The following is a 14,711-nucleotide window of genomic DNA, read 5'->3' as shown; positions in this document are numbered from 1 at the left end:
CCAACGGATCTAATTGCCCGAGTCAAAAAGGCTACGAGGTTAAACTAGTCATCAAGATACTCTAACATTCATTTCCTACCTTTTTACGCGAAACTCACTGCTTGCTAGGCAAGAGGCCCGATTACTCAGCAGAAAACTTGTGAAAGAAACCTTTTATTTATAAACACAAATTTGTTTTTCTATATTTTTTTTCTTTTTTTTTCATTGCTCAAGTAGTGCTACTTAGAATCAAATTGATCTCAAACAACCACAAATGCCAAAGTCAAGTCATATTTCATACCCCACAATCAAGTGTTCCATATCACAAAAGCACAATGGACAAAACAATTTTCAAGATAGGAACAACTCAATTGGAAAGAATGTCCATAGCAAGATCCATCCATGCTTCAAAGATCATAAAATTCATCCAAATACACTCAAGAATGACATGACATAAGGCATTTGAAGTAAAAAAATTTTATTTCAAGCAAAAACTAGAAGAACCTAAATTTCCACCCCCATACTTAAAATATGCAATATCCTCAATGCATGGAATAGGTGAAAATAGAAATAAACAGATAGAGATAGAACAATAAAACCTGGATTGCCTCCCAAAAGCGTTTGATTTAAAGTCTTCAGCCCGACTTCTCTTTGTGAATTCAACTGGGATCCTTTAGGGTTGTGGTGTATACTCCCCTTGATGGCTTCTTGAGATTGACATTTGATTGCTTAGGTGCCACGCAAGGAGCACAAGCCTTCATCACCACCGTTTTCTTAGGAAAGACATTTTTTTTCATTTTCTTGGTCTTCCTCTTCTTCTTTTTATTCTACTTGGGAACTTCAACTTGAGACTTTTGAACTTCAATTTCAGCTTGGGAGGTTGCCTTGGGAACTTCATGCTCAATCTTAGAATTTTGGCATAGGAAAACTTCCACCGGCATAAATGGAGCTTCCTTCTCAAGAGTGTCGAGGATGACCATGTCATGTCAATATGCTCCACTTGGAGACATTGTTGAGAAATCTCTTCTTGCCTCCTAGTTCCAAACACTTTAAAAATGATTTGGTTACCTCCCACACCTCTCAAAGTAAGCTTCCCTTTTTCAACATCAATTAAGGCTCTCCCGGTGCTCAACAATGGTCTTCCCAAGATTATGGGAGTTGTAGGATTGGCCTCCATATCCAAGATAAGAAAATCCACTGGGAACATGAGCTCACACACCTTTACTAACACATCCTCCATTATGCCAAGAGGGTACTTTATAGATCTATCCGCCTTTTGCAAAGACACCGTGGTTGGACTAACTCCTTCATCCTAATTTGCTTTGTAACTGACAATGGCATCAAATTTATGCTAGCTCCAAGATCACACAACGATTTCTCAATCAAGGTGTTACCTATAATGCATGGGACTGTGAAACTTCCCAAATCATCTTGCTTAATTGGGAGCTTCCTTTGTACAATGACAGTACACTCTTCAATTAATTGTATCTTTTTATGCTCATTCAACCTCCGCTTTTTGGATAAGATCTCTTTCATGAATTTGGCATAGCAAGGATTTGCTCTAAGGCCTCAACAAAAGGGATGTTCACTTGAAGCTTCTTGAGTACCTCTAAGAACTTGGAGAATTGATCATCCTTCTTCTTGTTGCTCTTTAACCTTTGAGGAAATGGAATTGGAGGCATATAAGCCTTGGTTGGAGGTGCAGGAAGAGAACTATCAGGCCAATCAGGCTCAAATGCATATCGTGGCTGTGCATCTTTCACTTTCACAGGAACTGGAATAGGCTGATCAATTGGTTGGGGCTCCGATCGATCAGAAATAGCCTCGGGTAAAATTTTACCAAAGAGGCCCGATCGATCGAGAACCCCCTCCGATCGATCAAAAATTTTCTCTAGACATTTTAAGCTCTTTCTCCCCTGTTTTCCTACACTTCTCCTCCTGTAAAATTTTTGCCTTTTCAGCATCTAGATCAAAATCATTTTTAACCACCTCACCAGTCCTGAGAGTGATTGCCATGCATTGCTCCTTTTCATTCCCTTTTGGATTCACCTTCGATTGGCTTGGCAATGTACTTTTTTCTCTATATGACAAAGTGTTAGCTATTTGCTCAATTTGTACCTCAAGATTCCGGATGGAAGCTCCATAGTTTTGCATCAAATTTGTTTGAGCTTGTAGATTGGCATCGGTTTTGCTCATATATTGCTCCGTCCTTGTCATAAATTGGGAGGTATGAGTTGTAAGTGTATCTAGGCCTCCGGCTAGCTTTGAGAACATTTCATCAATATCCCTCTTCTTCTCTTGGGGTTGCACTAGATGTTGTGGATTTTTCACATTTTGAGTATTGCTCCAAGAGAAGTTGGTGTGATTCTTAAATCCCAAATTGTAGAAGTTGGAATAAGGATCATTGGGTCCAATGGTATTCACTTGCTCACTAGAGTTAGAAGAAGAAGAAGCAATAAGACACTCCCCCGTAGGATGACGTCCACAACAATAATCACAAGAAATGTAGGAAGGTGTGCTTTGCATAGCATGCACTCCTTGAGCTTGATTTAGCGTCAATGCCTCAATCTTCTTTGCCATAAAAGCCAAGGTAGACATAACTTCATCATCTCTACAACTTCCCCCTTGCTTTGGATTCCCCCTCACCGAGGACCAAGAGTTAGTGGTCTTGGCCACTTTATCAAGCAATTCCCGAGCCTCCTCTTGATTCTTCGTCATGAATGAACCTCCCGCGACTGCATCAATAGTCTCTTTAGTATGCATACTCAAACCATTATAAAAGGCTTGATATACCACCCATTCCGAAAGTCCATGGTTTGGAAAACTTCGAATAATGCCTTTAAAGTGCTCCAAAGCCTCATAAAATGATTCAAGATCCTTTTGAGCAAAGGACATGATATCTGCCCTAATTTGCACTGCCTTGGCCGAAGGAAAGAATTTCGTCAAGAATTGCTCTGCCATCTCATCCCAAGGGTGATAGAATTGGGAGTCAAGGACATCAACCATCCCTTAGCCTTGTCCCTCAAAGAGAATAGGAATAACCTCAACAAGATAGCATCCTTAGAAGCTCCGTTAATCTCAAAAGTAGTGCACACATGCAAGAAAGAGCAAAGATGGACATTGGGCTCTTCATTATGAAGACCATAGAAATTCATCGAGTTAGAGATAATGTTGATGATAACCGACTTGATCTCAAAATTAGTAGCATTGATAAAAGGATAGCGGATGCTTGAAGGATTTGTATCCCAAGTAGGCCTAGCCCAATCCTCAAAAGAGCAAGGATCAAATTGCCTAGGAGGTTTTTCAACCTCTTCACCACCATTTCTTCCATTTGGCACGTCTACCATTACCATAGCCAACATTAGCATTTAAACCTTCACTGGGCTCACCAACATTCCTCCTTGCTATATTGTCTCCCATACCATCCAGGATATTATTAGTATGCTCTCGCCTAAGATTGCGAAGTGTCCTCTCAATTTCCAAATCAATATCAATCAATTTCGAATTAAGAGTACACCTTCCCAAGCTCGTACAAGAGAAAAAAATTTATGCAAAAAAATTAAAAACCAATTAGCACAATTGAAAACCTAATTTGACACAAAAACAATTGCCTCAATCCTCAGCAACGGCGCCAAAAAATTGATGTGAATTTAATTGCAAGCGCACAAATAGCACAAGTAAAAAAGAGATGAGTAAATTATCGTTTCCACGAGGATATGTTGACAATTAAAATCAATGTCAAACAAGCAACAACTATATAAATTGGGTGAAAAGGATTCGTGATTGGTTTTGTTTTTAACTAACTAATCAAAGAGCAATTAAGAAATCACAAATGTAATCAAAGATGGGAAGCGCTAGGGTACTTAATTTCACCTCACCTTATCCGATTTAACTCACTTGGTTCCTTAATCCCTAATTACTATCCCTCAATTGACAACCGATTTCTCAACTTATTCAATGTTCTATTCCTAGATACATTGAAAGTATTTTCAATATAAATCCCTGTTATTCCTAACAATCGGATTAATATATCAAAACCCATTAAGAGCGGTGGAAATCATTTAGCATTGCATAGGTCATGCCTCTATATTCCTATGGTTCATGCAACCTATGTCGTCTATGGCAAGAGGCAAACCCTAGATATCTCCTTCCGGTCTCAATCTAGAAAACGAATCAATTGAATGATGGCCAAACATCCAAAAGCATAAAGCACACCCATAGACAATCAATAAGATAGAGAAATCAAGAAATAAGTAAACCAAGTTTATTGAATCTTCAAGGTTTGGTTACATTAAGACCTTAGTAAAGAAATCTAGCCACTCATAGAGTCAAGATACATCATCAAGAAATGGAAATCAACCATAAAAACTAAGATAAAAGAGGAGAGAGAAAACTCCCTTGTGAACCTTCTTTTTCTCCAAGCTCCAATGGTGGCCTCCAAGGTAGAGAATGAATCCCAACTCCAAGAACACCCCCAAAACCCTATTTTATGCCCTTTTATACTTCCTCAAACTCTTATGTCGTTTCTCAAACAAATTGGAGTAGTTTTGGCTCAAAAACAAGTGAATTCAGAATTTTTTCGTAAAACTACGGGTGTTGTGAATAGTAACTCCGATGGATCAGGCACTGTTCAGATCGATCGGAAATGCAATCTGGTATTCATGAATTCAAGGTTGTTTTCGCAGGTCCGATCGATCGGGAATGGCTTCGATCGATAGGAAATCCCCTCTGGAATTCAAATCTTCATTTTTGCACTATTTTCCTTCATTTCTTGCCTTGACACTTACAATATGTAAATATAGCTTTCTTAGGCAATATCAACTCTTAATCAACTAAAAATGGGATGAACTTATGTGTAAAAGATGTATAAATGTTTTTATATATTTGGCACATCACAATGGTATTGGTATAATCTACACTTAATACAATACCTATATTCAAGGTTGATCTTTGATATATAGAGTTACATATATATGTGGTTAATTATCTTTGTTTCTATATTGTACCAAGTTTAGATAAGTGAATATTGAATTATAATACATGCTTATGCTTTTCGATATACATATGACTTATTGGTGAATAGTGCTATTCAAAATAGTGATATTTGAAATAAATTGAAGATAGTGAGCTTGAGCTACAAGCAAGAGTAGACAGAGCATAGTTACCAGGAACTCGATATGCTTCAAGTCATGGTATGGGTACGAGTATGAAGTACACCACTTGATTAATTGGTATGCTAGTTGGGAACGTGGTACGGTTTGAAGAGTTGTTTAGGTTACCTCTAAATATTGAATGAAATATAAAATAATGGGATATTACAACTCACTTAGTTACTAACTTTTAACCTTCATAAAACAAATAACAAAATAAAAATAACGAAATTACAATGATTTGGTCGAATCATACACTTTATTCAAGGATGACCATTTCATCTCTTCTAATCTTCACATTATGAATGTAAGAATATGTACTCCAATTTCTTTCAGTGGAAGAACTGCTAATTGGTTGAGATAATACATTTTTTGCCACTTCAGCCAATTCTGAAGTTTCAGACCCATATGTTGACCACCAATCAATTGCATCCATTGTTATTACATCAAGTTGAGCTGCTCTCATTGCATAAACATCTTTCCTCATGTTAAATATTGCAAACTATTCATCCAATAATTTATTTTCTGTGACATTTTTTGTGATCCTTTCAAAAGTTTCCATGACATCCATAACAACTTCCTCATCAACATATGGAGCCCTTCTAGCAATTCCTCTAGGAGCTGGTGTTTCAAGGTAATGTGGATCATAAAATCTTGGAGTAAGTACAAAACCAAGACAATGCATAATAATATTCATCTTTTCCCACCTTGCTAACACAATGCTCTCTATTTTAGGATAACAACCAGCATATTTGTTGTTCCTTATATTATCTTTTATTTTCCAAGCATACTATCAATTCTTTCATAAATTTTCCTCATATTTGGAACTTCACCATCAAAAAATTTAATCAAATAATAAATGAGTTTTGTGATATTAATTACGTCTTCAACCTCATCCCAAAAGTTTTCACTACCAATAGTTTCAACAACTCAAGCACCAATTTTTCTAATATGCTCATCTCCTTATTTCCCCCACTCCTTCCATGTTCTAAGCACAATGGCGATGGCTAGAGCCTCTCTACAATCAATCAGCCTTTTCAATAATATATTATGCGAGGCAAACATTGTCTTTGCCACTTTCAACAACTCTAATTTCGATTGACCTAAAAAATTTGATAAGGCATGGATATAGTTGATAAGTATTTAACAATATTTTTTCCTTCTATATGTATCCCTCAACCAATCAAATGCATTGTTTTGCCCTTTGCTACACCACTAATAACTTCATTGAGTAATGACTTTAATTTTGAATTTGACATTTCATATAAAAAATATGTTGGCTAATTTATAAAATAGTTATATCTTTTAGTTTAAATCAATTGCATTTTTTGTAGCATGTATAATATATACATGCAATTTTACTTTCATTATGCATGAAAGCTTAATGTAAAAATGACTTACATATACTAATCCTCTACAGTATATGTAACCAAATATTAAATGGAAGCTATAAAACCATACTTTCATCATTTTGTATGATTTGTGATTGTTTGCTTAGTTTGGGTGTGTTCACTTATGGTTTAGGGTTGATTAGTGATTGTTGGTTTTGCATCGGTATATTCACTTAGGGTTTAAGGTTGATTTGTGATTGTTGGCTTAATATACGTGTGTTCACTAAAGGTTTAGGGTTGATTTGTGATTGTTGGCTTAATATGGGTGTGTTGACTTAAGGTTTAGGGTTTATGGTCGGATTGTGATTGTTGGCTTAATGAGGGTTTGTTCACTTAGGGTTGATTTGTGATTATTGGTTTAGTACACGTGTGTTCAATGAAACTGACCTTCCCAGTCTCAAGGGACTTATCAGCCCCTCGGTTATATATGTGTTGGGATTGTTAGTCAGGTGTTTTTTTCTTTGTTATTCCCCATTGATTGATCAAATTTAACTGTGTTTATATTATATTATAGTGTATACATTAATTTTATGATGACATGATTATTGATATTTCCTTCTCAATCATTCACAATATTTTTAATATTTTAATGCAACGCAATTTTTTTAAAATTTGAAAAATGATAGATAAACGTTGGATAAAAATGTTGCACAAAATTGTTGATAATCCCGCAGTCTTTATTATATTAGAGTTAATATGGTAGTTGTATTCTTGTTAAGTGTAAGTAAAGTTTTATTGGGATTGTTGAAATTCCAATTTGTATAAAATATTAATTGAATGCAATGAGTCCAAAATCTCAATGAATAAATTAAAAAAAAAGATTCAAATTTTTATCTCTGTTCTTTATTCAGAAATCCCACACAGTGTTTTTGTGGAGGGATTCTTTGAAAAGGGTTTAGGGTTAATAGGGTTTTGGGCTTCCATCAATCTTCCTTCTCATCTTATGCTTAAGGGTGTTCTCATTAATTAATGGATTATGTTTAAGATCTCAAATACCCTGACAATGTCATTCCAACTCCTCACACAACCTAATTAAAGAACTCCAGATCTTACTTCAGAAACAACAAACCTCTCCTCCTATGATCTAGACGATTCTTCACTTTCGGATCTCCCATCGCTTGAAGGATTCTAATTAAATGGTGGGACAAGTTCGAATTCAGGAAAGAGCATGACTTATCTCAGGTATTAACCCAAAAGGAGAAAATACCTCCGAAGACATCTTTAAAAGATCTCTTCAAAGACTTGCTATCTACTACGTCTAAAGAGGACGTCAAGCAAACTCTGCTAGGAATTTGAATGAGGATTCTACTACAGTAACCTCTCTATCACATGTTTTTCAAGACTCACAAGACCCTAATATGGCTCTGGATGGTGATGCCTACATGATGCAAGACTTCTACATCACTTGGGAGATTGACAAAAGGATGTCACATAATATCTTACGGGTAGAAAAAATTATTAAGTAGTTTTGTCAGTTTGTAAAATTATTAAAATACTTTATTGGTTTGTAAACTTATTAAAGGTAGTTTGTCGGTTTGTAGTTTTAATATCTACTTTAGAAAAGTGGCGATGCCGCCTCATGTGAAAAACGTATTTTTAAAAGTGGTTTTCAAAAATTCAATTATGATTATGAGAGCTACATTATTAGAGTTTATATCAGTTTCTTGATTCTTTCCTTTATAAGGAGACCATCTTCTCTAACAGCATCCAAAAATTTGAGCGAATTTTTTCAAGTTTGTAACAAAGTCTCGTCTTCCACTTTCTCAATTGGAAATTTCCATGTAAGTTTCCCTTTGATTTGAATTTGTTAAACTATACTTTGTGTCCAAGTTGTACCTTTTACCTTATATTTCAAGTTTGCAACTTTTCTACGCCTTTCCTTCCTATTGTGTATTTTCTTGGCTTTGTTCCACTTTCTCTCGTCTTATCAGTTCTCATCATTGTTGTGCTCTTGTAATAATCCTACTATATGATACAATCGGATTGGGAATAATCCACTTGGCATCTTCTTGTGAGCCTATCAGGAAGTTCCACTAGAGTCTGGCCTAAAAAACTACACAAAAAGCACTTAAAAAACCTTCCCGGGAAAATCTATTGGCCCAATTTTCTCCCTTGCCAAACAACTTTCCAAAGCGACTATATTCTCAATGGAATCATCCCCACGCCACATCCTAGGGCTCCGTCCCCTAGGGAACACGGGCCTGAAGCTTAGCTGCGTCGGATTCGGAGCCTCTCCCCTCGGCAACGTCTTTGGCCTCGTCTCCGAGCACGATGCCATTGCCTCCGTCCGCCATGCCTTCAATCGCGGCATCAACTTCTTCGACACCTCACCGTGAGTTTATATATAGCGTCCTCGTTTTCAATTACGCATTTTGGTTGTGTTCTGTTTGTTTTGTTGATGAGAAAATGTAGGAAGGGAGGGGAGAATTTTGAGATGAACTTTGATTATTGTGATGCTTTTCACATTTAGTTGTGAGCAATTCAAGGACATCTGGAACACCTCTCAATTCTCCATACATGACTGTTTATCGTTAGACTTTTGTACTAATTCTTCATATGTTTGGTTGCTGGGAAAATGAGGGGAAAGTAAAGTTTGAATAATTAGGCTTGTTTTCGGTTTCTTGCTCCCATCATTTGGTGCTCTTTTGTTCACGTCAATCATGAAATTTAAAGGCTCTCAAGTACTTAAGAAGCCCATTTGATGACTGTCTACCGTTGGCCAGAAAAGAGAATTAATTTCATAGTCTTAGATCAAATTGTGATTGGAGATGAGGATGATCATATGAATAACCATGTGAGACAGTTTTGTTGATATTTATCATTCTTGATATTTGAAAAAGCTGCATCCATAATTTGCAATTATTATATATTATGTAGCCATCGAAAATACCGTGATGCATTTCTTTGTTGTTACTAGCTCCCGTTGATTTCTTTCTAATATTGTGCTTACTTACTATCATTTCTTGAATCCATTTCTTTTTCCGCGCCTGATTATTAGTCTGTATGAAGTACATCATGAGCAGCTAACTCTCAAAACCTACTTTTTCTGTATTTATTTTTGTTCTCTAAAAGCTATTATGGAGGTACATTGTCAGAAAAGATGCTTGGTAAGGCACTCAAAACCTTAGAAGCTCCGAGAGATAAGTACATTGTTTCAACAAAGTGTGGGCGCTATGTTGAGGGTTTTGATTTCAGTGCTGAAAGAGTAACTAAGAGCATAGATGAGAGCTTGGCAAGACTGCAGCTAGATTATGTTGACATATTGCAATGCCATGACATTGAATTTGGATCTCTGGACCAGGTGCTCAATTAGTATATGTATATTTTATTTTCTTATCAACAGTCTGTATATTTTTACCTAAGATCATCTACAATTGGTTTGTTCTCATGTGATAACTTGATGTTTTTATTTATGAGCATATGATATTTCTCGGGTTGTTTTGACTTGGTTTTCATCACAGATAGTGAATGAGACAATTCCTGCTCTACAAAAACTTAAGGAAGCAGGGAAGATCCGTTTCATCGGCATTACTGGACTTCCACTGGATGTCTTTTCATATGTGCTTGATCGGGTTCCACCTGGTGCAGTTGATGTGATTCTGTCATATTGCCACTACTCTATAAACGATTCAACATTGGAAGATTTCTTGCCTTACTTGAAGAGCAAAGGTGTTGGTGTAATCAGTGCCTCTCCTCTTGCAATGGGGCTGCTTACAGAAAGTGGTCCTCCAGATTGGCATCCAGCGTCACCTGAACTTAAGGCATGCTCTGTTTTTCTTTTTTTTATGAGTAAATATACTCTTTTCTCCTCAGCTAATCTGTACTGTTTTATTATATATTTTCCTCTTATTCTTTGTGGACAAACTTACAACTAGGTTGATCTAGCAACTTTTTCTAGTTAAAATACATCACCAAGTAATATCTTTTCATCATGTGTTTAATGTGGAAGGCAAATGCATATGCCAGACCTTTCAGTGCACAAATTTTAATGTCAGAAAGATGGATATATCTTCAAGCTATATGGTCTAACGTTATGTGTTCTTTTCAAAGAAAATTATGGCAATTCTGATTGTCAAGATTGATCTTCTCCTTGACTTGTATAATTGTATGTCTGTCAAACAATGCGCCATCAAATAAAAATTTCCCGTTGCTCAGCACTTAGCATTAAAGTTTTGTGACAGACGGTGCCTGGGTCTGGAATGATATTTCTTCCTGTGAATTTTCTGCCAGACAGTTATTTTGATACTCTTACAGCTGAGAGGGAACATGTTTGAGATATTGGTCAGCCATTTTGTAAATTTAATTTGGAACTTCGCAAAAATTGGAGTCCTGCTTAGCTCCTTCACAAGGTTCATCATTATCATCGTCATCATCGAAGCCTTTATCCCAAAAGTTTGAAACTGGCTACATGAGTTATTGAGTTTATGAGAACATCAATAGGAATCAACCACGTGTATTCATTTTCTCCTTTCATTTCTATCATAGATCATATATTCATCCACTCCCATTAACTTCATATCATTAAGTCTTTCTCGTCGCCTCCTACTCTCTCTTATACAAATTCACTTGTTCCTTCTTCACAGGGTTAAGCCTACAAATTTTTTTCTTTTTTTAATTTCTTCCAGTAGGAGGCCATTTATTATCATCAGAACACCGGCTTGTTTACATTTCAATATAGTTTTCCCAATGTTGGTTTTAAGCATGGATGGATTGGTTCTTTTTCAAATTTTAATGTAGCTAATCATGTGCTTTCTTTTTCCCACAGGCTGCATGCCAAGCTGCCGCAACCTATTGCAAAGAGAAGGGCAAGAATATATCAAAATTAGCTATGGAATACAGCTTGTCGAATAAGGATATTTCATCAGTGCTGGTCGGCATGAACTCTGTTAGACAGGTTCCAATTCTTGCCAATGATTGCCACATTTTCTCTAATATCCATGTGTTAATGTATCTCGACAAGTCTTGGCATATTCATTTCTCTTTTTAACTTATCAAGAACAAACTTTTGGTCTATTCAATAGATCCTCAAAGTTGTGCGTGTGTATTTTTTCCCTTCTTTTTTTTTTCCTGAGGCTTGGGCCAAGTTGTCCTTCAAGTGCAGTTTACCATATCTAGGACTTGGAAGGTTCAATCATACCAAGGGCATATGGCTTTACCTCTATGGCAGAGTCACTGAGGGAAAATGTATATTGCCTTAATCTTACTACACATTGCAATAGAGCAGCTTCTAACACTGTGTGTGCTCAGAACTGCAGGTCGATGTCAAATAAGAATTTTAAGGCTTTTTCTTTCAGCGAGCCGTTCAGAAACATAAGCTTTATTCTTAGAGTTCTTCAATAATATTGGCATGATACTCCCTAACAATAAAATATTTTTTTATGAGTTAACAACCATTATGAGATTAATTTTTTTTAAAGAAGCAAAAATAATTTTATTAGAAAAAGGATCCAACGGGGTGCCCTCTGACATTCCTCAAAGAGGACTAGTTACAGCAGAAAATTTTAGATACATGGGAGAGCTGCTCATTTGCACTTTATGAACCTTAACTCCAAAAGCTTAGTTTGTTTTACAGTTACGTGATTATGACTTTTCTTTTCCTCAAAGGCTCTAAGATTTCTATTTTTCCAAATAGGTCTTATGATGGCTAAAGGGATGGGAGAGAGTGAATTCCTAATTCTTATACATTTACAGTTACGTGATCATGACTTTCCTCTTCCCTGTGTTTGTATTAGTAGCATCTGCTGACCATGGTAAGGCCCCTATTTGGGAGGTTGTCTATCATCATCATCCTTCCCTGGACTATGTTGTGTGAGACTGCACAAATTTTGACGTTGAGGGCAACTGGGTGGGATAGAAGCAATCTTGATTCAATGGCACACTAAATCGTGTTACAAGGATGTGTTATCCCAACTTGCCCTGTGAAAATAATTGCAGTGGTGAGTACAAAACGATGCAAATGTTGTTGCCTAGTAAAATATGGTGTACTGCTTCTAAAAATCGACGTGTTGGAAAATTTTGCTATTGTAGAAATGCGCAATTGAGAGATGTTGCAGACAGTTTACGATTGAAAACTATACTAGCATTGGAGGTAGCTTTGGTTTTAGATTGTATTTTAGCAGTCAATGGGAAGGTAAATGTTCTTGCTATGTTTTAACTGATCAAGCAGTGGAGTTCTATAAATGCTGTTCAAGAAATTTTTTTTATGGCAATTACCAAATTCAGTCACCATATCTACAATACTCCAAACATTTCTAGTTTGCTTTGGATTGAGGTTGTAGCATCCAGGCGCATAATGCATCTACAGGGACCAAGTTCTACTATTATGGGGTGGATTGTGATTTGTGAACAATGTTTGTTGGTGATTCTTTCTGGTTCAAGCAGTTCGCTAAGAGAAATGAGAAAGAAAAAAAACTATAAAAAGAAATATAATCAAGGGAATGACAAAATGAATGGCCACAATATGTGTTCATTGACTTTGCAGGATTATGTAGATTCTGACTGTTTTCTTGTTTCTCTTTAGTTTTTAACGCGCGATTGTGTTTCCTTAGGGAATTTTCTCCCTTCTGTCACTATAGCTTATGTTGATCATCTCTTAAAACTGGAAGAATGATTATTTGTTTTGTTTTGTTCTTTGTTTGTTCTTATTTAATGCTTACTGGTACGTAGCCTTTTTTCCCTTGTATAGCCAGTCATGACTAGTTGTATTTTTGCTCGTGTTCTTCCTATTATCTAAGTGTGCATGTCCACCTTGGGGTTTCTGTTCAACAGTTTGATTATTTCTTTTAAAATCCATACCAGCTTAGTAGTGTTTGTAAAAAAAGGATAAGGTCATACAGACATATTACTTGTGCAATCGAATGGAGTAACCTAAGATCTGATTGCACAAACTCCAGTTTAATTAATTCTTTTTCTTTCAATCTTTTACTGTGTAATATCGAAAATCTGTTACTATTACAATAGACCAACAATTCTTTCTATGATTGAGGAAGGAGTTCACGAAACTTCACATTTTCTTGAAGATGTTGAATGTATTTCACATTAGCATGCTCATTGGCCCTTCATTGACATACCAACAAATTGATTATCAGGTTGAGGCCAATGTTGCTGCTGCTATGGAAATTGCAACTTTTGGGAAGGATCGCGAATCTCTCTCAAAGGTTGAGGCGATCCTTGCACCTGTGAAAAATCAGACATGGCCTAGTGGAATCCAGCAGAGTTGAAGCTCTTCTGCTCTCTGACAAATTCGCAAATGAACTTATGTAAGTAAACATAATTGCATGCCCCGCCACTCCCTGCCCAAAACCCATATTAGTATACTTGTATGCTGTATCTATTTGTATGTTGCTTTCTACCTTAGATAGGGATGTATCCCTAACTGCGTATGGGTTGGACATGAGGTCAATAAGTTGCATGCATAATTATTATGCCCAACAACAATGGTTTAAGTTTTTTCATATGTTTACATTATTGAATGGCCGTAAGATTTCATCCCTATCTGCCTATGGGTTGGACATGAGGTCAATAAGTTGCATGCATAATTGTTTTGCCTAATAACAATGGTTTAAGTTTTTCAGGATGTTGTTTACATTATAGAATGACTGTAGGATTAAGAAGTAACAAACAAAAGTTGTTCTTGGTGTCTCTCTCAGTCTCTCATAATGCTGTAAGTTAATAATTAGATTCATTGTTTTGCAGGTCGGGATAGAAATCTTACCATTTCGCTAGATCACTTTGGATTGTGAAATTTATACATTGCATGTATTGTGATGTATGTTGGTCTTGTATAAACTAAGAAATAATTGTTTTTTTTCTTTTTGGTTTCCAAGAACCTCGGTTATAGTGCTAACGAGGGCGTTGCCCTGCTTTAATATTGCTGGATGTATCATGGATTTGTCTTAGAAAGGCAAAACCCCAATTACTGTTCCTATTTAAATGTCAATAAAAATGGGATTTTTTTTCTGGGTCAATGAAAATTGATCGTATAGACATGATTGATGCTGATTATGTGCTTATGACAACGTGGGCAGGTGAGGGATCTTGCTCTGATTCTATATGTAGTCCTAATATGTATGAAAGCTTTTGAGACCGTCAAATAGTTGAACAATGTTGCAAATTATGTAGACTGGTATGAAAAGATGGTTTATGCCTTGAGTCTCATAGAAATACATGGCGAAATGCTCATGGACAAACA

The 14,711-nt window shown here is 36.3% G+C and overlaps 1 protein-coding gene across 1 annotated transcript; it reads left to right on the top strand.

The window, feature by feature from the left end:
* Nucleotides 1-8,294: 8,294 nt before the first annotated feature.
* Nucleotides 8,295-14,493, top strand: LOC120004024 (L-galactose dehydrogenase). The gene is made up of 6 exons (XM_038853232.1): nucleotides 8,295-8,852; nucleotides 9,593-9,821; nucleotides 9,982-10,281; nucleotides 11,286-11,414; nucleotides 13,609-13,779; nucleotides 14,216-14,493. The coding sequence occupies exons 1-5, from the start codon at nucleotides 8,668-8,670 to the stop codon at nucleotides 13,738-13,740; spliced, it is 975 nt and encodes a 324-aa protein (XP_038709160.1). The 5' UTR covers nucleotides 8,295-8,667; the 3' UTR covers nucleotides 13,741-13,779; nucleotides 14,216-14,493.
* Nucleotides 14,494-14,711: the final 218 nt, after the last annotated feature.

This window comes from Tripterygium wilfordii, chromosome 8 (assembly GCF_013401445.1).
Source record: "Tripterygium wilfordii isolate XIE 37 chromosome 8, ASM1340144v1, whole genome shotgun sequence".
In the NCBI taxonomy this organism is placed as follows: domain Eukaryota; kingdom Viridiplantae; phylum Streptophyta; class Magnoliopsida; order Celastrales; family Celastraceae; genus Tripterygium; species Tripterygium wilfordii.
Note: the sequence above shows the minus strand (reverse complement) of the source record. Positions and strands in the feature narration are given on the sequence as shown.